The sequence below is a fragment of the Neofelis nebulosa genome, chromosome 11 (genome assembly GCF_028018385.1).
Source record: "Neofelis nebulosa isolate mNeoNeb1 chromosome 11, mNeoNeb1.pri, whole genome shotgun sequence".
Lineage (NCBI taxonomy): Eukaryota > Metazoa > Chordata > Mammalia > Carnivora > Felidae > Neofelis > Neofelis nebulosa.
Window position 1 is genome coordinate 85,941,442 of NC_080792.1, and position 25,250 is coordinate 85,966,691.

Here is a 25,250-nt window from a genome sequence, read left to right on the forward strand (position 1 = left end):
TTTCAGATTGAATTCTTTACTAAGCTTTGTGGAGAAAAGTTTTTTCCTTAACCCAGTGAGAATCACACATATTCCATAGATTCCCCCCTCCCCACCCCCACCCCCCTGGCCAATTATAAATTTTGTAGATTCTGTCTACAAGTATTTGAGAGTATTTGAAGCACATAGATTTTAATTCTTCCTAGACAATTTGAGGTATTGCTCTTGATAGAAAGATAATTAATGCCTTTCTTCTATTTTTCCTTTTCTTCATCTTTTTCTTTGTCTCTCAGTAATAGAATTTGAGGCCTATGAGTCTTTTTTTTTTTTTTTTTTTTTTTATTAAATTTTTTTTTTTTTTAAACGTTTATTTATTTTTGGGACAGAGAGAGACAGAGCATGAACTGGGGAGGGGCAGAGAGAAGGAGACACAGAATCGGAAGCAGGTTCCACGCTCTGAGCCATCAGCCCAGACCCTGACGTAGGGCTCGAACTCATGGACCGTGAGATCGTGACCTGAGCTGAAGTCGGACGCTTAACCGACTGAGCCACCCAGGCGCCCCAGAAGCCTATGAGTCTTAAGAGAAAAGAAAATGTCCTTGCCCATGAGTTGCTTATAGGTGTTGATCTTGCTTTTTTCTTCCTAGCAAAATGAATTGAAAGTTTTTCTTTTTCTTTTTCTTTTTTTTTTTCTTTTCTGTTTAGAGGATACAGTGGAGATCCAGGAGCGAGTAGAGAATAGTCTTAAGTCTTTACTAGAACAGTTAAAAGGTAAGCATTCTGATTGTGGATTTCCATGTTTTATCATGTTGTCTGACACTCATTTTTTAGTAGAAACTTGAAAGAGTTGCAAATAATAACTTGAAAATAATAATGCGTACTTACGGTATTTTGAAAGACTTGTTTTTAATTTTAAAAAGTTTCGACTATAAGAGTAATAGATAACCTATTATGAAACAGCACACAAGTAGTCTTTCTCCCTTTCCCAGCCTCATTTCCCCAGAGAAGTAAGTACTGTTACTTACAAGGTAAGTAACACTTTGGAGTTGATACTCCTAGCTAGATGCCCCCCTAAACAGTCATCCATGTGTATGTGGAAATACATACTAGTGATTTTTATTTAACATATGAAAAGGTATAATACATGCTTTTCTGATTTTAATTTTCTGTTGTCTTGGACACTTAACCATGTCAGTTGCATATAATATTCCACAGTATTATATCAGTGTACTAAGTTTGAGTTATTTATAACTATTTTTTTTAATGTTTATTTATTTTGAGAGAGAGAGCATGACCCAGGGAGGGGCAGGAAGAGAGGGAAAGAATCCCAAGCAGGCTCCACACTCAGTGTGGAGCCCGATGCGGGGCTTGATCTCACAACCATGAGATCATGACCTGAGTCCAAATCGAGTTGGATGCTTAACTGACGGAGCCACCCAGGTGCCCCATATAACTGTATTTATAACAGTGCTGAAATGAACATCTTGGGACATAAATGTTTGGGTACTTATTTGAGTATTTCTTTGGGATTAAATTCCTAGAAATGGAATTGTTGGTGAAAAGGAGATATTTATGCATTTAAAAAAATTATTTTTTGTTTTTTATTTTTTCAATATATGAAATTTATTGTCAAAATGGTTTCCATACAACACTGAGCGCTCATCCCAAAAGGTGCCCTCCTCAATACCCATCACCCACCCTCCCCTCCCTCCCACCCTCTATCAACCCTCAGTTTGTTCTCAGTTTTTAAGAGTCTCTTATGCTTTGGCTCTCTCCCACTCTAACCTCTTTTTTTTTTTTTTCCTTCCCCTCCCCCATGGGTTTCTGTTACGTTTCTCAGGATCCACATAAGAGTGAAAACATATGGTATCTGTCTTTCTCTCTATGGCTTATTTCACTTAGCATCACACTCTCCAGTTCCATCCAGGTTGCTACAAAGGGCCATATTTCATTCTTTCTCATTGCCACATAGTACTCCATTGTGCATTTAAACCACAATTTCTTTATCCATTCATCAGTTGATGGACATTTAGGCTCTTTCCATAATTTGGCTATTGTTGAGAGTGCTGCTATAAACATTGGGGTACAAGTGCCCCTATGCATCAGTACTCCTGTATCCCTTGGGTAAATTCCTAGCTGTGCTACTGCTGGGTTCATAGGGTAGGTCTATTTTGAATTTTCTGAGGAACCTCCACACTGTTTTCCAGAGCAGCTGCACCAATTTGCATTCCCACCAACAGTACAAGAGGGTTCCCGTTTCTCCACATCCTCTCCAGCATCTATAGTCTCCTGATTTGTTCATTTTGGCCACTCTGACCGGCGTGAGGTGATATCTGAGTGTGGTTTTGATTTGTATTTCCCTGATGAGGAGCGACGTTGAGCATCTTTTCATGTGCCTGTTGGCCATCCGGATGTCTTCTTTAGAGAAGTGTCTATTCATGTTTTCTGCCCACTTCTTCACTGGGTTATTTGTTTTTCGGGTGTGGAGTTTGGTGAGCTCTTTATACATTTTTGGATACTAGCCCTTTGTCCGATATGTCATTTGCAAATAATTTTTCCCATTCTGTTGGTTGCCTTTTAGTTTTGTTGATTGTTTCCTTTGCTGTGCAGAAGCTTTTTATCTTCATGAGGTCCCAGTAGTTCATTTTTGCTTTTAATTCCCTTGCCTTTGGGGATGTGTCAAGTGAGAAATGGCTATGGCTGAGGTCAGAGAGGTCTTTTCCTGCTTTCTCCTCTAGGGTTTTGATGGTTTCCTGTCTCACGTTCAGGTCCTTTATCCATTTTGAGTTTATTTTTGTGAATAGTGTGAGAAAGTGGTCTAGTTTCAGCCTTCTGCATGTTGCTGTTCAGTTCTCCCAGCACCATTTGTTAAAGAGACTGTCTTTAGCATTGGATATTCTTTCCGGCTTTGTCAAAGATTAGTTAGCCATACGTTTGTGGGTCTAGTTCTGGGGTTTCTATTCTATTCCATTGGTCTATGTGTCTGTTTTTGTGCCAATACCATACTGTCTTGATGATTACAGTTTTGTAGTAGAGGCTAAAGTCTGGGATTGTGATTCCTCCTGCTTTGGTCTTTTTCAAAATTACTTTGGCTATTTGGGGCCTTTTGTGGTTCCATATGAATTTTAGGATTGCTTGTTCTAGCTTCGAGAAGAATGCTGGTGCAATTTTGATTGGGATTGCATTGAATGTGTAGATAGCTTTGGGTAGTATTGACATTTTAACAATATTTATTCTTCCAATCCATGAGCACGGAATGTTTTTCCATTTCTTTATGTCTTCCTCAATTTCCTTCATAAACTTTCTATAGTTTTCGGCATACAGATCTTTTACATCTTTGGTTAGATTTATCCCTAGGTATTTTATGCTTCTTGGTGCAATTGTGAATGGGATCAGTTTCTTTATTTGTCTTTCTGTTGCTTCATTATTAGTGTATAAGAATGCAGCTGATTTCTGTACATTAATTTTGTATCCTGCAACTTTGCTAAATTCACGTATCAGTTCTAGCAGACTTTTGGTGGAGTCTATCTGATTTTCCATGTATAATACCATGTCATCTGCAAAAAGTGAAAGCTTAACTTCATCTTTGCCAATTTTGATGCCTTTGATTTTCTTTTGTTGTCTGATTGCTGATGCTAGCACTTCCAACACTATGTTAAACAACAGCGGTAAGAGTGGACATCCCTGTCGTGTTCCTGGTCTCAGGGAAAAAGCTTTCAGTTTTTCCCCATTGAGGATGATGTTAGCTGTGGGCTTTTTATAAATGGCTTTTATGATGTTTAAGTATGTTCCTTCTATCCTGACTTTCTCGAGGGTTTTTATTAAGAAAGGATGCTGAATTTTGTCAAATGCTTTTTCTGCATCGATTGACAGGATCATATGGTTCTTCTCTTTTCTTTTATTAATGTGATGTATCACATTGATTGATTGCGAATGTTGAACCAGCCCTGCAGCCCAGGAATGAATCCCACTTGATCATGGTGAATAATTCTTTTTATATGCTGTTGAATTCAATTTGCTAGTATCTTATTGAGAATTTTTGCATCCATATTCATCAGGGATATTGGCCTGTAGTTCTCTTTTTTACTGGGTCTCTGTCTGGTTTAGGAATCAAAGTAACACTGGCTTCATAGAATGAGTCTGGAAGTTTTCCTTCCCTTTCTATTTTTTTGGAATAGCTTGAGAAGGATAGGTATTATCTCTGTTTTAAACGTCTGGTAGAACTCCCCTGGGAAGCCATCTGGTCCTGGACTCTTATTTCTTGGGAGATTTTTGATAACCGATTCAATTTCCTTGCTTGTTATGGGTCTGTTCAAGCTTTCTATTTCCTCCTGATTGAGTTTTGGAAGTGTGTGGGTGTTGAGGAATTTGTCCATTTCTTCCAGGTTGTCCAGTTTGTTGGCATATAATTTTTCATAGTATTCCCTGATAATTGCTTGTATTTCTGAGGGATTGGTTGTAATTCCATTTTCATTTATGATTTTATCTATTTGGGTCATCTCCCTTTTCTTTTTGAGAAGCCTGGCTAGAGGTTTATCAATTTTGTTTATTTTTTCAAAAAACCAACTCTTGGTTTCATTGATCTGCTCTACAGTTTTTTTAGATTCTATATTGTTTATTTCTGCTCTGATCTTTATTATTTCTCTTCTTCTGCTGGGTTTAGGCTGTCTTTGCTGTTCTGGTTCTATTTCCTTTAGGTGTGCTGTTAGATTTTGTATTTGGGAGTTTTCTTGTTTCTTGAGATAGGCCTGGATTGCAATGTATTTCCCTCTCAGGACTGCCTTCGCTGCATCCCAGAGCATTTGGATTGTTGTATTTTCATTTTCGTTTATTTCCATATATTTTTAAATTTCTTCTCTAAGTACCTGCTTGACCCATTCATTCTTTAGTAGGGTGTTTTTTAACCTCCATGCTTTTGGAGGTTTTCCAGACTTTTTCCTGTGGTTGATTTCAAGCTTCATAGCATTGTGGTCTGAAAGTATGCATGGTATGATCTCAATTCTTGTATACTTATGAAGGGCTGTTTTGTGACCCTGTATGTAATCTATCTTGGAGAATGTCCCATGTGCACTCGAGAAGAAAGTATATTCTGTTGCTTTGGGATGCAGAGTTCTAAATATATCTGTCAAGTCCATCTGATCCAATGTATCATTCAGGGCCCTTGTTTTTTTATTGACCATGTGTCTAGATGGTCTATCCATTTCTGTAAATAGAGTGTTAAAGTCCCCTGCAATTACCACATTCTTATCAATAAGGTTGCTTATGTTTGTGAGCAATTGTTTTATATATTTGGGGGCTCCTGTATTCAGCACATAGACATTTATAATTGTTAGCTCTTCCTGATGGATAGACCCTGTAATTATTATATAATGCCCTTCTTCATCTCTTATTACAGCCTTTAATTTAAAGTCTAGTTTGTCTGATATAAGTATGGCTACTCCAGCTTTCTTTTGACTTCCAGTAGCATGATAAATAGTTCTCCATCCCCTCACTTTCATCTGAAGGTGTCCTCAGGTCTAAAATGAGTCTCTTGTAGGCAGCAAATAGATGGGTCTTGTTTTTTTTATCCATTCTGATACCCTATGTCTTTTGGTTGGCACACTTAGTCCATTTACGTTCAGTGTTATTATAGAAAGATAGGGGTTTAGAGCCATTGTGATGTCTGTAGGTTTCATGCTTGTAGCAATGTCTCTGGTACTTTGTCTCACAGGATCCCCTTAGGATCTCTTGTAGGACTGGTTTAGTGGTGACGAATTCCTTCAGTTTTTGTTTGTTTGGGAACACCTTTATCTCTCCTTCTATTCTAAATTACAGACTTGCTGGCTAAAGGATTCTCGGCTGCATATTTTTTTTCTGTTCAACACATTGAAGATCTCCTGCCATTCCTTTCTGGCCTGCCAAGTTTCAGTAGAGAGATCCGTCACGAGTCTTATAGGTCTCCCTTTATATGTTAGAGCACGTTTATCCCTTTCAGATAGCTGCTTTCAGAATTTTCTCTTTATCCTTGTATTTTGCCAGTTTCACTGATATGTCGTGCAGAAGATCGATTCAAGTTACCTCTGAAGGGAGTTCTCTCTGCCTCTTGGATTTCAAAGCCTTTTTCCTTCCCCAGATCAGGGAAGTTGTCAGCTATTATTTCTTCAAGTACACCTTCAGCTCCTTTCCCTCTCTCTTCTTCCTCTGGAATACCAATTATGCATAGATTATTTTTCTTTTTCTTTTTTTTAAAAAAAAATTTTTTTTTAAACGTTTATTTATTTTTGAGACAGAGAGAGAGTATGAACAGGGGAGGGGCAGAGAGAGAGGGAGACACAGAATCTGAAATGGGCTCCAGGCTCTGAGCTGTCAGCACAGAGCCCGACGCGGGGCTCGAACTCACGGACCGTGAGATCATGACCTGAGCCGAAGTCGGACGCTTAACCCACTGAGCCACCCAGGCGCCCGATTATTTTTCTTTAGTGCATCTCTAATTTTCCCCTCATACTCCTGGATTTTTTTATGTGTCTTTTTCTCAGCTTCCTCTTTTTCCATAATTTTATCTTCTAGTTTTCCTGTTCTCTCCTCTGCCTCTTCAATCCGAGCCGTGGCTGTCTCCATTTTATTTTGCAACCCATTTATAGCATTTTTTAGCTCCTCCTGGCTGTTCCTTAGTCCCTTGTTCTCTGTAGCAATAGATTCTCTGCTGTCCTCTATACTGTTTTCAAGCCCAGCGATTAATTTTATGACTATTATTCTAAATTCACTTTCTGTTACATTGTTTAAATCCTTTTTGATCAGTTCGTTAGCTGTTGTTATTTCCTGGAGATTCTTTTGAGGGGAATTCTTCCGTTTTGTCATTTTGGATAGTCCCTGGAGTGGTGTGGGACTGCAGGGCACTTCCCCTGTGCTGTCTTGAATAACTTGGGTTGGTGGGCGGGGCCGCAGTCAGACCTGATGTCTGCTCCCAGCCCACCGCTGGGGCCACAGTCAGACTGGTGTGTGCCTTCTCTTCCCCTCTCCTAGGGGCGGGATTCACTGGGGGGTAGTGGGGCCCGTCTGGGCTACTTGCACACTGCTAGGCTTGTGGTGCTGGGGATCTGGCGTATTAGCTGGGGTGGATCGGCAAGGTGCATGGGGGCGGGAGGGGCAGGCTCAGCTTGCTTATCCTTGGGTGATCCTTTTCGGGAGGGACCCTGCGGCACCCGGAGGGAGTCAGACCCGCTGCCGCTGGAGGGGTGGATCCACAGGAGCACAGCATTGGGTGATTGCGGGGTGCAAGCAAGTTCCCTGACAGGAACTGGTTCCCTTTGGGATTTTGGCTGGGGGATGGGCGAGGGAGATGGCGCGGGCGAGGGAGATGGCGCTGGCGAGCGCCTTTGTTCCCCGCCAAGCTGAGCTCTGTCGTCCGGGGCTCAACAACTCTCCCTCCCGTTGTCCTCCAGCCCTCCAGCTCTCCGAGCAGAGCTGTTAACTTATAACCTCCCAGATGTTAAGTCCCGCTCGCTGTGAGAACACACTCTGTCCGGCCCCTCCGCTTTTGCCAGCCAGACTCGGGGCCTCTGCTTGGTTGGCGGGCTGCCCCTCCGCCCCGGCTCCCTCCTGGCAGTCCATGTAGCACGCACCGCCTCGCCACCCTTCCTACCCTCTTCCGTCGTCCTTTCATCTGCGCTTGGCTCCAGAGAATCCATTCTTTTAGTCTTCTGGCGGTTTTCTGGGTTATTTAGGCAGGTGTGGGTGGAATCTAAGTGATCCACAGGATGCGGTGAGCCCAGCGTTCTCCTACGCCACCATCTTCTCCCCCTTTACTTTTTTTTAAAAACAAAAAGAGGAATCTCTTTTTGATGTTAGTTTATTTTGAGAGAGAGGAGTGCATGTGCACAAGCGAGGGGAGGGGCAGAGAGAGAGGGAGAAAGAATCCCAAGCAGGTTCCCATGCTGTGAGTGTGAAGCCCGCCATGGGGCTGGAACCCATGAACTGTGAGATGATGACCTGAGCCAAAACCAGAAGTTGGAAGCTCAATGGGACTGAGCCAGCAAGGAGCCCCATGCATATATATGTATTTTAAATCTGAGGGTCTTTCTTTTCAAGAACCTAAGTGGTCTTTTATTTTATTGCCCAAATGCAGAATGATAATTAAAAGATCAAGATCCTGAGAATAAAATGTGGTATTTATTATGAAGGTGAATTTCTACTATGCACTTTGGTCTTTTGGTCCATAATGGCACACATTCTTCTATATCATTCACTTGGAGTCTTAATTTTATTGTGACAACGGTCTGTTTGTGGAAAGGCTAGCTGGTGTTCAGACTCTAGAATATATAGTTTATAAGGCCGCTTTTTATATTTTGAAGACAACAGAGCAGTAGTTACATGGCTTTTTAAAGAGCTTAAAATAGGGGCGCTTTGCTGGCTCAGTTGGTAGAACATGCAACTCTTGATCTTGCGGTTGTGAGTTTGAGCCCCGCCTTGGATATAGAGATTACTTAAAAATAAAATCATTTAAAAAAAAGGCTTAAAATAGATATTCTTTGTTGTTTGGTTCACGTGGGGGAGAAAAGCTTCTGGATTAAGCTTTTATATTTACTATATTTGCTTATTCTTTCTTAGAGTGTATATTGTGTTTCTAAAAAATAGCATTGAAACAAAAGCTATATAAAACAATAAAATATTTTTGTTTTCAGATGTCTTCAGTAAATGTAAAGGTGACCTCTTAGAAGTTAAAGATGGTAACTTGAAAACGCATCCTGCTCTTTTAGAGAATCTAGTCTTCTTTGTTGAGGTATGTTTTGTTCCCTTCCAGAAAAACTTGATTTCCCTTAGAGTGAAGGATTAATTTTTAAAAAATGAACAGGTAAATAGGCACCTTATACCTGTAATTTAATCCCCCGCCCCCACCTTTTGTTAACTGAAAAGCAGTTTAAATCATTTTTTTGAACGCGCTCCTTCCAAGCATACCAGGAAGGTTTTGTTGATAATGAATAAAACTTGTAATTTGCTTTACCAATGTTTAAAAATTCCTCAGATTCACTCCAAATCTGTCTGTTCTCTGTGCGTTTTCTTTTTTGACTTAACTATTATGTACTTTAAGTTAATTCCACTAGCTTTTTAAATTTGTTGCTATTACCAATTACTAAGATTCTGCATTGTGAAGGAGAATCTGGGCGCTGATTTAGCAAAACTCTCGCCTCTTTTTTAACCAGAGAGAGAGAAGGATTACAAACACATATAATCCATTATCTTATTTTTGTCACGTTTATTTTCCTTCTCCTAGTCTGTTCTGGTAACTGGCACAGTGTAAGCGTATAAGCCTCTGAACAAATTAGTAATAACTACATGTATATGTACATGCACACTCTGTAGCAGAGCAGAAGCATAGGTGTAAACACCTAAGTTACGACAAAGAAGAAATGTACTGACCAACTAGGGAGATTTCTGTTTATATTTAAGTTTAAGATTTGCAGGTGAGGCAATATCTTAATCGGGGAAGTGGGTGAGGAGAGGCATATTGTAAAGAACCTTTGGATTCCATGCCTAGGAATTTGGACCTTTCACTTGAGTGAAAAAGATGTTAATAAGTTGCTACAAATTTAAAAGGAAGCTGGATAGAGTAGAGGATGGGTTTAGAGCTGGGAGAGCTAGAAGGAAGGCTAAAGATTGAAGCAATCATAGTATTCTGAGCAGTATTCAGATGAAGGTCTTCTGGGTCTGTGTGGTGATTGTAGAAATGAATCTGATCACTCTAATGTGTAATGAGCTAGAGGAGACCTTGAAGGGATTTGCACAGCACCGTTGGCAAGGATTATTTAATCCATAACTTTGAACTGTTATTGATGAATTTGCGGTTTTTCCTCTTTCAGACTATTTCTATTATCCTTTGGGTGTCCAGTTACTGTGAGAGTGTCTTGCGACCATATAAATTAAATCTACAGAAAAAGAAAAAGAAGAAAAAAGAAACCAGCATCATCATGGTAATAACAGATAACACAACAACTTGGCTGCGTACAGCTTTTAATTTTCACTGTTTTCCTGCATATTGTAGGAGACCTTAGGATCCTGTGTACATTCATTTTCTCTGTCAAGCTTTTTTTTCTTTTTTTAAATTACACACCTACAGAAAAGCTTAAAGACCAGCATGATAACACTCAGATATCCTTACTTGACACTTGTTAACACCACGCCCAAGATATTTTCTCATTTTAATTATGATTTCTTTCTTGGCTTATTTATAACTTAGAAATGTCTTAATTTCCACATTTGCCACATCTCCTTTATCTTTCTCTCATTCTATCATCTGTCCCAATCTCTTGTTTGTTGAACCGTTTAAAAGAAAAGTACAGACTGTGATACAGTCTCCTACAGAATCACAGTACTGAAGAAATTTTCATACCTAAGACATTTAATACTGATGCAGTCCTGTTATAATATCTGTATTCAGATTTCCCCACTTACCCAATTGTGTTCTTTATTATAGTCCTTTTCAAAATACTGGGATCCTATTAAGTATCTGACATGGCTTTTATTTATTTATTTTTATTTATTTTTTTTTTTTTAATTTTTTTTTTAACGTTTATTTATTTTTGAGACAGAGAGAGACAGAGAGAGACAGAGCATGAACAGGGGAGGGGCAGAGAGAGAGGGAGACACAGAATCTGAAACAGGCTCCAGGCTCCAGGCTCCGAGCTGTCAGCACAGAGCCCGACGCAGGGCTCGAACTCACGGACCGTGAGATCATGACCTGAGCCGAAGTCGGACGCTTAACGGACCAAGCCACCCAGGCGCCCCCTGACATGGCTTTTAGTTACCATGTCTTTTTACCCTCCTTTCAACTTCCTTAGTCTTTTGTTTATCTTTATTGTTCAACAATCTAGCTCAGTTTTTGGTAGAATGTCTTACAATCTGAATTTGGCTTGGGTTTAGGTTAAATACAGATGCTGTTTCCTTCTTAGCAAATTAAGTCAGGGGGCACTCATGTTGTTAAGTCCCATTATTGGTGATCTCAGATGAAATTATTTGATAAAGGAAGTGTCTATGGATTTCTTCGTTGTAAAGGTGCCTTTCCCACCCTGTGATTAATAAGTCATCCGTGGGACAATACTTTGAGATTGTGAATATCCTATTACCTGCCAGCGTTTCATCTGCTGGTTTTAACATCTGTTAAGTCTAACTTGCATAATCATTTATTAAAGTTATGGTTCCACACTGGTGATTTTTAAAAATTCTGTCAATCCTTTTATCATGTATTGGTTGGCATTTTTGGTAGAGCTGTCCCACACCCATTCATATATATATTTGTATGTATATTTTTAAGTATCACCATCTATTTGAATATCATTCTTTTTTGTTTGCTTTTTAAATATTTATTTTGAGGGAGAGAGGGGGAGAGAGAGAAAGAGTGAGAGAGCGTGAGCATGCGTGGGAGCACACAGAAGCGGGGGATGGGGGGAGAGAATCCTAGTCCAGTGATGGGCTCGATCCTTTGAATCATGAGATCATGACCTGAGCTGAAGTCAAGAGTCAGATGTTCAATGGACTATGCCACCCAGGCGCCCCTTGAGTATCATCCTTTAAAAAAAAATTTTTTTAATGTTTTTATTTGAGAGAGAGACAGAGAATGAGAATGAGAATGAGTGGGGGAGGGGCAGAGAGAAAGGGGGACACAAAATCAGAAGCAGGCTCCAGGCTCTGAGCTGTCAGCACAGAGCCTGGGACTTGAACACACAGACCACGAGATCATGACCTGAGCCAAAGTCGAACACTCCACCGACTGAGCCACCCAGGTACCTATAAATAAATATTTTTTAAAAAAGAATATGTTCCAGTTAATATAGACAGTTGCAGTACTCTGCAGAAACACTGGAATTAAAAACTGAGATTATTAGTGTGATATAAATAAAGTTCATTTATCTCTCTTTCTATTCAGTTTTGTAGTGTCTTCCCATCTTGATTGATTTAGTTTTTGAATGCGTAAAACATTAATATAAATTGTATCCTTTTCATAAGGAAAATTATTTAGGATTCATTCTGTGCAGGATATGCTATTTTATTAATGTTTGCATTTATCCTAGGTGGGAGATTTTTGTTCACTGTAGCAACATAGCAACCGTTGTCATTTGAAAATGTTGATTTTTTTTTTTAATGTTGATGATTTTAGTAGTAATTTTGACTTCCTGCATAATTCAGTAACAATTCGGGAATTCTTTAGATTTGACACTGCTTTGCTGGATGTTTGTATTCATTCAGAAACAAAGGGTAGTTCTATTTGGAGCAGGATGTGATGAAGAAACCTGTCCTTTTTTTTTTCCCAATGTAATTTAACATATCATGAGTGTTAAGTTTGATGGTATAGAACAGAGTTGCTCTGTTACTTTCGCTTCTGATGAAAGCCTGTGCTCCTTAACTGTGTCAAATAGCTTTTTCGTATTTGGATTGGGATGGAGGGTGGGTTATAGTTATTGCTTTTCTAGTTTCGAAAAATGAGAATAGCTTTCGTATATTTCTGATCATCAAAGTAACCTAAAGGTGTGAATAAAATGAAGGCCACCCATATTCCCACCAACCAGTAATTGCCACTGCAAACAAACCAGAATTATGCTCCATGGGAGGTTCTGCAACTTGTCTGTTTGTGTTTGTTTTCATTTAACAGGTTATCTGGGCATCTTTTCAGGATATACGTAGATGTATCTCATTACTTTAAATGGTTATATGTTGAAACATTGGTATTCCTTGTTTTCTCATTTGCATTTAAAAAAAATTGAGTGGAGGGTTGGGGGGTGGGGCAGTGCCTGACTGGCTCAGTTGGAGGAATGCATGACTCTTGATCTCAGGATTGTGAGTTCAAGCCCCACATTGGGTGTAGAGTTTACTTTAGAAAAATGTTGAACCTGCAAGGAAAACTTCTTGAGTCAAAAGCTAGCCTTACTAATTGATTGGCCAGGTTTCTTGTGTTTGTCTGATTTTTGAATTTTGTCATATGTTTCTGGGATTTCTTTGATGTCTTTTCTGTTCATCTTTTTGCCCAGATTTCCTGTTGTGGTAGTAATATTTTTTCTCTTGATGTGTTTTGAGCTATTCAGGTCTTAATAATGTTACTCTATATCCTATGTGATGCAAATTTTTCATTTGTCTTTTGAGTAGTTGTTTTGGTCAACATAGTAATAATATATATATATATATACATATATATATATATATATATATATATATATATATATATATATACTATAATTACTATATATATATTTTTTTTTTTTTTTAATGTTTATATTTGAGAGAGAGAGAGAAGGAGAGAGAGAGAGACAGTGTGTGAGCAGGGGAGGGGCACAGAGAGACAGAGACAGGATCTGAAGCAGGCTCCAGGCTCTGAGGTGTTAGCACAAAGCTCCACACAGGCTGGAACTTCCAAGCTGTGAGATCATAACCTGAGCCAAAGTCGGATGCTTAACCCACTGAGCCACTCAGCACGCCTAAAAATATTTTTTTAATAGTTCTTAGCTTGGTGTAATGTTTAGAAAGGCCTTTTCAGTTTATGATTACACGAACCATTACCTAAATTTTCTTCTGGTACTTTGGTGGATTTTTTAAAGTTAAGTTTAAATCTACCTGGAATTTATTTGGGTACTTAACTATTTATTTAATTCACTTAATTTATTTTTTAAAAGATGTTATTTTTAAGTAATCTTTATACCCAGTGTGGAGCTCAAACTTACAACCCTGAGATCAAGAGTCACATGCTCTACTAACTGAGCCAGCCAGGTACCCCTGTTTTGTTTTATTATTGATTTATTTTTATTTATTATTTATTATTTTATGTGGTTGTGTTTTTTTTGTTGTTGTTTTGTTTTGAGAGTGAGAGCTCACGTGTGTGTGCAAGTAGGGAAGTGGCAGAGAGAGAGAGACAGAGAGACAGAGAGACAGAGAGAGAGATTGAGAATCCCAAGCAGGCTCCATTCTCAGCTTGGAGCCCTCATGTGGTGCTCAAACCCATGACTCTGGGATAATGACCTGGGCCAAAACCAAGAGCTGGCTGCTTAACTGACTGAACCACCCAGGCATCCCTTAAATTCATTTAAATTCCCTTACATTCTTCAGTTTTATCTTAGGACCTGTTTCTTTTCACTTTTTTATCACCTTATATATCCATACTATCTGGATTTCATGTAACTTTATGATCTACTCTAATATATATGAGGGCAAATTCTACATAACCATTCTTTTTCAGAATTTTCTTGGCTGTTGTCTCCCATTATGTTTTCTATTAGAACTTAGAAAACTCTTATTTCTGTTATATTTCTGTTGTTAACATTAGAGGAAATCTCAGTGACATATAGAGAAATGAAGTTTTGGTTTCTTTCATCTTCTTTAGTGTTCCAGAAGAGTACCAGCCTGAAGTTGAGTAATAACCAACTAAGATATTTTCTGTTGGTTTTTCCATCTCTAGTTCCCCATTTAAAAAAATGCTTGTCATTGTTTCTGAATTAGCATTATTTGGTGCCAATTAAATTTACCTTGCTTTAGAGAGACTGTCTTAATATCCAAAACTGTATCCATCCCTGTTACTATTTATAGCATTAAGTAAAACTATAGCATGAAGTTCATATAGCTTATGTGATATGAGTGAAGGAAATATGTTTGATAATCTTTCATCTTTTAAAAAATATTTTTTCCAGCCACCAATCTTTACCAGTTTCCAAGACTACGTTACTGGGCTTCAGACTTTAATTTCCAATGTTGTGGATCACATTAAAGGGCTTGAAACACATCTAATTGCACTTAAACTTGAAGAACTTATTTTAGAAGATACTTCTCTCTCGCTGGTAAGAGACTGTAGGCCATCAGCAATAATAATCTTAAAGGTCACAAACTTGAAAGAATGTCACATTGCTTCATGTGGTTGGGCTTTGCTGGGTATCTTTGAGAATGTTAATAAGTAGATAAATACAGTTTTATTGAGCTCGCTGTTGTTGGGTAAATGCTCGTAGAAATACAGTGATCGAAAAACCTGGCTTTAGAGAGATATATACAAAAACTACTTTAAATTGGAGATATGATATACGCACAGAAAGGGAACGAGCCAGAAAGAGTCTCACTGGAGAGGGGATATTTAAGGATTAGTAAGTTTTCAGTAGGCAGACTGGAATGCATGAAAGGAATCTGAAACAGAAGGCACAGAGCAGAGGCAGAAAGGTAAATTGTGTGGGGCACCATGAGTCCGTTGGCAGAGCTGGAGCACATGGTATGTGGGAAGGACTGTCCACTACAAAGATGACAGGCACAGTAGGCCACTGTTGATCGTTGTGTGGTTGTTGTTAAAGCATCTGTCTGCCCTCTGACATGAAGAATAAGATTGCTCATTTTGAGTATTCTTTTTTTTTTTTTTTTTTACTGTTTATTTATTTTTGAGACAGAAAAAGACAGAGCATGAATGGGGGATGGTCAGAGATAGAGGGAGACACAGAATCTGAAATAGGCTCTGGACTCTGAGCTGTCAGCACAGAGCCCGACGTGGGGCTCAAACTCACGGACCGCGAGATCATGACCTGAGCTGAAGTTGGACACTTAACCAACTGAGCCACCCAGGCGCCCCTCATTTTGAGTATTCTAAAGGTTATCTTTAACTTTGGGCTACTTTAGATTTTTCGAGCCTTGACTCTGTCCTCATCTTTTGACCTTGGGAAAGTCACTTACCCTCTCTGGGCCTCAGTTTCTTTATCTGTATAATGAAAATCATAATACCTATTTTATAGGATTATAGTGAGCATTAACCAAAATAATAATGGCCTTATATTGCCTATTTTTGTTGAAGTCATGATACATATACTGAGCAGCATCAGCCACCAAATATAGGATCCATATAGTGCTATTTATCTTTTGGGTAAAAACAAATTTTTTTTTTAATTCAGTTTCCACTAGGGTTACTTCTTTATTCTTTATTTTTTAATGTATTTATTTTTGAGAGAGAGAGAGAGAGACATAGAGTGTGATAAGGGGAGAGCTAGAGAGAGGGAGACACAGAATCCGAAGCAGGCTCTGAGCTGTCAACACAGAGCCCACGTGGGGCTCGAACTCATGAACCGCAAGATCATGACCCGAGTCAAAGTTGGCCACTTAACAGACTGAGCCACCCAGGCCTCCCTCTTTCCTTCTTTTCTTTCTGAACTTGAAACAACTGTCCATAAGGACTCTGGACTACCATCTCCAGTCCAGTCCTGGTTCTTTTCCTCTTCCGTACGGGTATCCACTGAAACTGGTCTGTGCCTAGACCTTTTAATGTAACCTTAAAATATACGCTAATAGCTGTTAGGTTTTTGAAAGTAAATGATACATTGTTTTATTCTGAAACTTGGCTTTTTTTTCACTTAACCTTATATTCGAGAGATTTGTTAAGGCTAATGCATATACATCAGTTTTGTTCTTTTAAACAACTGTATGACATTCAAATATGAGTGCATCATAGCCGTTGGATATTTTAGTTTTTTTGTTTTTTTTGAGAGAGAGAGGGAGCACATGAGAGCAAGTAGGGGAGGGGCAGAGGAAGAGGGAGAATCTCAAGCAGTCTCCACACCCAGCATGGGTCTTGATCTCACAACTGTGAGATCATGAGCTGAACCCAAATCAAGAGGTAGACACTTAACTGACTAAACCACCCAGGTGCCCCTTAGGTTGTTTATATATATTTATTTTTACTACAGTACTGAATGAAATGTATTTTATATACCTTCTCTTATGCATATGTGTACTTCCAAGATAGATTAGGTCTCGAGTAGTAGCATTATTTGGCTATAAGGTATGCTTACCTGATTTCTTCAGGGTTTTGCAATACTGCCAATTTCATGTAAGCCTGATTAGTTCTTAGCCAGCCTCCTTTTTTCTCTGTTTGAACATTCCATCCCTTTATTTTTTGTAAAATGTGCAGCAAGTATTTAACTCACATATTTGAGTAGGTCTCAGAAAGCTTTGTTCTTTTTTTTTTTTTTTTTTTAAGTTGTTTGGTCTGTGGAACCAATGGACTTTGTCAATATAGAGGGAGACCTATCAATATTATCACTAGAAAAGGTGGCAGAGGTAAATTTGATGCTTTTAAGAAGTGGGTATGATAATGTCCAAATTAATAATAAATTTCCATTTTTGTTTTCTGATGAAGTAATCAGAAATACTAATTTTTCCATTTTGTATAGCCCATAACAAAATATTAGTGATTTTATGTTCAAACTACTTAGTAATAAATTTTCTACCTTTTTTCTATATGAAAGATAATAATCAGAAATCTCAGTTTTTTCACTTTGTATAATTAAAACAGAGAATACTGATGGAAGAATTAAAAGAATAATAATGCTAGAGGCTCCTGGGTGGCTCAGTCAGTTAAGCATCTGACTTTGGCTTAGGTCATGATCTCACAGTTCATGAGTTGGAGCCCTATGTCAGGCTCTGTGCTGACACCTCAGATCCTAGATCCTGCTTCGGATTCTGTGTCTCCCTCTCTTTCTGCTCCTCCCTCACTCACACTCTGTTTCTCTCCCTCAAAAATAAATAAACATTAAAAATTTTTAAAAAAAAGTAAAGCTAAAGTAATAGCGTTAGTGAAAAATCACATGGAAAAATGTACATCTCTGATGAGCTTTAGCCTTCTTTGCATTTTTTTTTTTAATTTTTTTTTTTTAACGTTTATTTATTTTTGAGACAGAGAGAGACAGAGCATGAACGGGGGAGGGTCAGAGAGAGAGGGAGACACAGAATCGGAAACAGGCTCCAGGCTCTGAGCGGTCAGCACAGAGCCCGACGCGGGGCTCGAACTCACGGACCGCGAGATCATGACCCGAGCCGAAGTCGGACACTTAACCGACTGAGCCACCCAGGCGCCCCCTTCTTTGCATTTTTTGAAACTGAAAATGACCCACTGTATTCTGATGAAGCTTGCCATGAGACCAAAGGTAATGGTAATTTTTTTTTTTAATGTTTATTTATTTTTGAGAGAGTGCATAAGTGGCGGAGAGGCAGAGAGAGGGGGCAGAGGATCCGAAGTAGGCTCTGTGCTGATAGCAGTGAGCCCGATGCAGGGCTCAGACTCACAAACCGCAAGACCATGACCTGAGCAGAAGTCTGATGCTACCAACAGAGCCATCCAGGAGCGCCATTGGTAGTTTTAACATCTGTGAGAGGAACTGTAATCTGGGAGAATGCTTTCAGAGCAAGACCACTAATTCTTGTCTCATTTGTAGGAAGAGAGAAAATTTTCGAAGACTGTGCAAGGGAAGGTGCAGAGCAGTTATCTACACTCACTTCTGGAAATTGGTGAGCTGCTGAAGAAAAGACTGGAGACCACAAAGAAACTAAAAATTTAAGCAAGTGTGAACCACAGGCATCAATGACTCTGCAGCAGAAAATGACATCATCTTCCCAGGCAAAAGCGACATCTGGTTGACCATCATTTTAATCCAGAACTTCCTCATAAAATGCATGAAGGACTTTGATTGTGAATTAATTTTTTAGGTATTAAATGTATACAACTGATTAAATTATTGTATATAAACCGGAAGCAGGACCCTCATCTGGGTTTGACCACTTTTTATACATGTTCATATGCATATGGCAGCCACAAGAGAACCCCACTTTTCTTCTTTCCTTCCATCGCCAGAAACATCTGGTGGGGGGGGGGGTGTCCTATAAAAGCAGCAATAGAAATTAAGCATAAAGCATTGACCTCAGAGCAGCTGAATGGCCCTACCATTATAGCAGTGGGTGTTTGATCTGGTTCTTGAGCCTTAGGAAGCAGAAAGCAGTGGAGAGGGACCATGGCTGGGAGCAGGCCCTCTTTCCTTTCCACATTAGTTTAGTTTTAAGGTTTCCTCAGCTGCTTGGCTCCCACAGAATCCAAAGCAGGTACCTGAAGGGCCTCAGATGAAATTTGGCATAGGCACCTGTCAGTGAAGGGTGCCTCTCAGAAGACCACAGGCACTCAAGTGTTTGGCTTAATAGTCTAATAGCCAAGACATCCCCATCCTAGCTCCTGTGAGAGTTAAATCACAAATAGGCTTGTGTTAACTTACGGCTGTATGGAGGGGAAAGCAGTGCAGGCCACTTACGGGCCTGCTGAGTACTAGCTTGCTGTCTTTCATCCATCTTTGGGAAAGATGGGAATCACTGTTTTAAAGAAGAGAGGTGTACATAATTTATGCAGGCGAGTCTAATACCAGTGTCATTGGTTTTGTGAGATATATATATATGTATATGCTTTTACATATATATTTTCAAGCATATATATATATATGCTTGAAAATAAAGATTTAATACTTTAGTGTTTTTTAAGTGGGGAGTTTGGGGAGGAAGGAAGGAAGGAATGTATATTATGGACTTAATCTAGGTTTTAAGTTTTAGGCTGGCAAAAGAAATGTTATCCATTGGGTTTGACTTTCGGTCTGCTTTCTTCAAACTTGAGAATTGCACCAGGGTGGTGTTTACATTGTACACCTGGAGCTCCCCAAGACTGTAGCTTCGGAGGTCGGTCTGACAGAAAAGATAAACATTGCTCTTGAAAATGTTATACAGTTTATACAATTACTTTGATAAGTTTTTGTGTTTGAATCTGTGCTTCTGTTTTTGGTCTTTGTTACTCAAATACCATTAAGTTAATAATTCTGTAAGAGCAAAGACATGAGTTTGATGAGGAAATTCAAGCATCTGATGGAGGACTGATTGGTCTTGATGACCTTACAGGTGATTTCCAATGCTTCTCCAGTGAAACGTGATACTTTTTTTCTTTTAAAAGCAACAAAAGAGAGCTCGGAAAATCTCTGTATGCAAAACAATTGTATTTTGTCCCCTCATCTTGACTTTCTTAGATTCACAATTTGATAGGGTGATAAATAACTGTTTAAACTTCCAAGGAAATTTTTTAGAAAATTACAAAATTATCTGTTCAAAATAAGACTTGCTGGAAATCCCAGTCCATCAAGTAGTTTCAAGAAGTTATTTTTTGATCTAAGTTGGTATCCACAGCCGTCATACCCCATCCCAAAAGGAAGAACTGCCTTGAACAAGATGAACTGAAAGTTCTAATTGATTCCAAATCTAATTTAAGGACAACATATCATAATTTTGTAAAACTATTGCCTATTTAGATGGAACTTGGTGTGTGTATGGGGGTGGGGGATGTGTGTATGACATGTGTTCTTGAAATGATGCTTCTTTGAATATCCAAAAATACTGTACATAGAAATAGAAATGCTCTATGAAACAAGTCTATTAACTGACCATGGTCAATCTAGCATATGTGTGCTCAGTGAGCTGGCTTTGGTCCTCAGGGACAGTGCTTGACTCCAGTGGTCTACCTAACTAGTCTTTTGCCTAGGGGCACCTGGGACCTCTACTGGTTTTAGTGACAAATAATGTTACGTCGAGGTTATGCTTCTTTTGTTACTTGCTGATTTTCCTACTAAATGTAGCATTTCAATTAGATCCAACCTCTTACATTTTGAGATAATTGTAAAAAGAATGAAATTATGCAGAAATGGCCAATATCTTTTATTGATCTGTTCTTTTGGAAACTGTTATGCACTATAAATTGTGTACAGTTAAAAAAAAATATATATATATATATATATTCTTACATGAGTAAAAAGCACCCTCTCCAGCAATTGTATGTCATTGGTATTTGAAGAGAATTCCCAAATAACCCATTGCTGCTGCTGCTGTTTTTGGTTTGTGTGGGTTTTTTTTGTTGTTGTTGTTGTTGTTGTGTTTGTTTTTGTGTGGTAAATTGATATTTAAAAAAAAGAAAAAACACGACTACTGTTTACAGACTGAAAAATTACTGCTTTTTATACTACTGAGATCCTAAGTTAAGACTCTCCAAAGCAAACATTTGGTTTAAATCATTTATCTGATGTGGATAAAACATAGAGAAATTTTTAGTGTCCTCCACATAATGGAAAATGTACAAATGCCTAGCTGTGTTGCCCATCAATTTTGTATATTTTCATAATTTTAATTGTTCAAAATTGCATTATATTTTGCAATCACTATGTTCAACCTGGATTTGTCTTTCATTTAAACTTTTAATATAAAAAGGGGTTTCAATGTATCTATGGCCTTGTTATTGAAACTCTTCCTACTTATTTGATGTCATTTATTAATATGGGAAGTATATATTCTTCCTTCTTCAGTACTACGTGAAGCATACATAGCAAATTAAACTAGATGGGTTAATTTATATAAACACTTCCATCTTAAGTTGCCTATCTGCCTGGGTCACTTCTGTTCAGATTCCTAGAAGCCACTTTTTTTTTTTTTTTTTTTTTTTTCTTTAAAGATTTTAAGTAATCTCTATACCCAACGTGGGGCTTGAACTCACAGCCCTGAAGTCAAGAGTCACATGTTCCACTGACTTACAGGTGCCCTGAAGCCACAACCTTCTAAATGGTGTAATTCATCTCAGTTTTGTACTGAGAGTTACATTCCTTGGCAAAATTGTAATATTTGTGAATTTAAAATTTTTATTTCAAGGCTACTAGTCTTTTTGTTTAAAAATAGTACCTCATGCTAGCATTCATGAATTCAGCATATATGAATTGAATGCTTCTTTACAATGTGCCAGATTCCACTTTAGGCTGTGTTGATAGAATGGTAACTGATAGCATATGTCCCAGTTAGTGGCCAAGGTGGGGGAGAAGATAAGAAATATAAACCTTAGTTTGTAAGTCCTGTTTTAAGTAAGTCAGGATATGTGATAACCTGAATCATGAGTAGTGCCCTCTGACCCGACTGATGAAGAGTCAGCCACCAAAAAGGGAACCCAAGTGGAGAGGCCCCATGGCAGGAACTACTGAGCATGTTTCAATGACTGGGGGGAAAAAATGGGCTCAAGTGTTGGGTTTAAAGGAGTGGAAAGGGGGAAGGAACTGAGGTAGAAAATACAGTTGGGGGCAGGGGGATCCAGAGCAATCAGAACTTTTTAGTCAGGGGAAGGAATGAGATTTCTAAAGTTAGCAGGAAGTTACTAGAAGATTTCAGGCAAACTGATGACATGATTTATCCAAGTACTTGGGCCCACAGGCTGGGATCCAAAGTTGACACACACTGACAATACAGTGGAAAGAGGAGCTCCTAGTTTCCTTTGTGTCCAGTAATATTAAATGCCCTTGTCTGGGCCCTGAGAAAAATGTTTTCGCCTGCTACTCCATCCCGATGCTGTTTCCCTTTTAACAAAAGGTGTGTAATTGGATATACCTCACTGCCACTTTCAACCTTACCTAAAAGGTGGGCTCAGGTTTATACTTTTTTCTTGTTCTTTTTTTTTTTTAGATGCTGTCACTGACTCGATGCAGAGATGTATTTCATAGTAATAACTGGAAGGTAAGCAACCATGAGCCAAATACTTATAAAAATTATTCGTGGTGGGAATGTAAGCTGGTGCAGCCACTCTGGAAAACAGTATGGAGGTTCCTCAAAAAACTAAAAATAGAACTACCCTACCAGCCAGCAACTGCACTACTAGGTATTTACCCAAGGGATACAGGTATGCTGTTTCAGAGGGACATATGCACCCCCATGTTTATAGCAGCACTACCAACAATAGCCAAAGTATGGAAAGAGCCCAAATGTCCATCAATGGATGAATGGATAAAGAAGATGTGGTATATATATGTACAATGGAGTATTACTCAGCAATAAAAAAGAATGGAATCTTGCCATTTGCAGCTACGGGGATGGAACTGGAGGGTGTTATGCTAAGTGAAATTAGAGAAAGACAAATATATGACTTCATTCATATGAGGACTTTAAGAGACAAAACGTGAACATGAGGGAAGGGAAACAAAAATGTAAAAACAGGGAGGGGGACAAAACAGAAGAGACTCAAATACGGAGAACAAACAGGGTTACTGGAGTGGTTGTGGGAGGGGGATGGACTAAATGGGTAAGGGGCACTAAGGAATCTACTGAAATGATTGTACTCTATGCTAACTGATTTGGATGTAAATTAAAAAATAAATTGAAAAAAATTATTTGTGGGATACTTATAGCAGTTTATGCTGTTGCAGCACAGAGCTTTCCTGCAACTTCCAGCTTCCATACATCCCAGTAAAAGTGGATTTCTCCACAATGTACTATTTCACATATGAGAAAAAAAGTTACCACAGAGAAGGCTACTACCTAAGACTACCTAGCAGGTTAGGGGGTGGGTAAAATTCAAACCCTTTCGTGTATGTGAAGTGAGCACAAGATTCAAATTCTTAAGCATTGATGAAATGAGGTGAAATCTAGACCACCCCCATCCCCAAGTCTTCTCTTCTTAGTCTTGATGGCTAGGTTCAAATTCTCAGATTCTATCTTGGAACAATCAATCTTTCCAGATGCAAGTCTGATGCCAACGTTTTTGGTGGCACAAATTACCAAGGACTATTTGAGATAACTTACAAGTTCCTCGGAACCAGGTTCTTATGTTGGATTCAAGGTCTCATTTGCTTAACCAACTTAACCTGCAAATTCCCTTGACATTGTTATTTGTTTGATTCTGGGAGGCCAGTCCATAGCCTCCATTACAACCTGATTAGCAGCATTTGAGCCACAATATTATTTAATTAGAGGAAGAAGAGAGAAGGAATCCATTTGACCCAAGTGTCAGGGAAAATTTAACTTATGTGGCATATGCAAATCACTTCAGACTCAAAACTAGAAAAGCGCCCATCTTTATGTTTTAAAGTTTATTTTGAGAGAGAGCGCAAAAGAGGGAGGGTCAGAGAGAATCCCAAGCAGCTGACAGCATGGAGCCCGATATGGGGCATGAACCAAGATAATGACCCAAGCCAAAATCAAGAGTTGGACACTCAACCCGAGCCACCCATCTTTAATGAAAAATGTTCGATACAGGCACCTGGGTGGTTCATTCAGTTGAGTATCTGACTCTTGATTTCGGCTCAGGTCATGATCTCAGGGTTTGTGGGATTGAGCCCTGCATCGGGCTCTGTGCTGACAGTGTGGAGTCTGCTTGGGATTCTTTCTCCCTCTCTCTCAAATAAAAAACATTAAAAAAAATATTTGATACATAAAACCTCTGATAGGATTATCTAGCCCTGCCCAATAGCTCATGTTTCTTCAACTCGAGACCCTAAGCTTATAATACTCAGTCTGGACCCATCCAATGAAGTACCCATTGATGTGCTGCCACCTTTCCTTTCACAACTGACAAGATGAGATCATATTCAGGGACTGTGGATGCATTTAGTTTTAGAGTTCTCTCTCTACCTGCCATTTGTTTTACTGTATTTCCCATAAGACCGTGAATACTTAGTTCTTTGGAAGTGAACCTGTTTTAGATGAGAAACAACTATAACAGCTAAAGCAAGTTTATCAGTGAGAAGCATCCAAAAAGATCTTCCGAAATTTTCAAGTAGAATGAAATAATAAGCAGGAGAAATATTGAAATTGTTGGGCCAAATATATACAGTTACATTCTTTTGTTGAATGTTGAGAGCACCTGTGCTATAGGCAGGAGTTTAGGTCTGAACATCTTTTCCTTAGTTGGTTTTAGTTGTGAGAATAAGCTACCACAATTGTTTTTGTTAATCTGATTCAACACATGGATTTTCCTGTATTCTTTGTTTCTGGTGACTTTCAATACCAACCTGGCTAAAAGGGAAGAACACAAGTTAAGGTTTTATTTGCTAACTCTGTTCAACTTAAATTTCTTTGTGTGGCTTCAATAATATTTCAGGGGGTGCACTTTAACATTTACAAATAGTTAAATATGAAAGTGGGGATGTTATCATGAAGCTTACCATTGCAGATAATTGCTTATCACTCCTGAGAACAGATCTGAGTCAGTTCCATGTGCTCCCACTCTGCTTTTTTAAAGCTGGTACTTACCAAGTAACTGACAGTGACGAAGTAGTTTAGATAGAAAACTGGAAAACACTCCCTTTTTGAAAAAAAAAAAAAAAAAAAGGGGGCACTTGGGTGGCTCAGTTGGTTAAACGTCCGACATCGGCTCAGGTCATGATCTCGTGGTTTGTGAGTTCGAGCTCCCATCGGGCTCTGTGCTGACAGCTTGGAGCTTGGAGCCTGCTTCAGATTCTATGTCTCCCTCTCTCTCTGCCCCTCCCCTGCTCACGCTCTCTCAAAAATAAATAAATGTAAAAAAAAAAAAAATTAAAAAACTTTCAAATTAGAAATTATATCATTTAGCTATCTAAACCAATTCTTAAAAAACCCATACTGGGGTGCCTGGGTGGCTCAGCTGGTTATGTGTCCAATTCTTTTTTTAATGTTTATCATTTTGAGAGCAAGGAGGAGGGAGAATC

The 25,250-nt window shown here is 38.8% G+C and overlaps 1 protein-coding gene across 2 annotated transcripts in view; it reads left to right on the forward strand.

The window, feature by feature from the left end:
* NAA25 (N-alpha-acetyltransferase 25, NatB auxiliary subunit) overlaps positions 1–21,183 on the forward strand; it is an 81,548-nt gene extending 60,365 nt beyond the window's left edge. The window contains exons 20-24 of one of the 2 annotated variants that reach the window (XM_058691675.1): positions 685–750; positions 8,640–8,737; positions 9,816–9,926; positions 14,625–14,771; positions 18,174–21,183. In XM_058691675.1, the coding sequence (XP_058547658.1) occupies positions 685–750; positions 8,640–8,737; positions 9,816–9,926; positions 14,625–14,771; positions 18,174–18,296 (545 nt within the window). In that variant the 3' untranslated portion in view covers positions 18,297–21,183. The other variant, XM_058691676.1, reaches the window with a different exon arrangement.
* Positions 21,184–25,250: the final 4,067 nt, after the last annotated feature.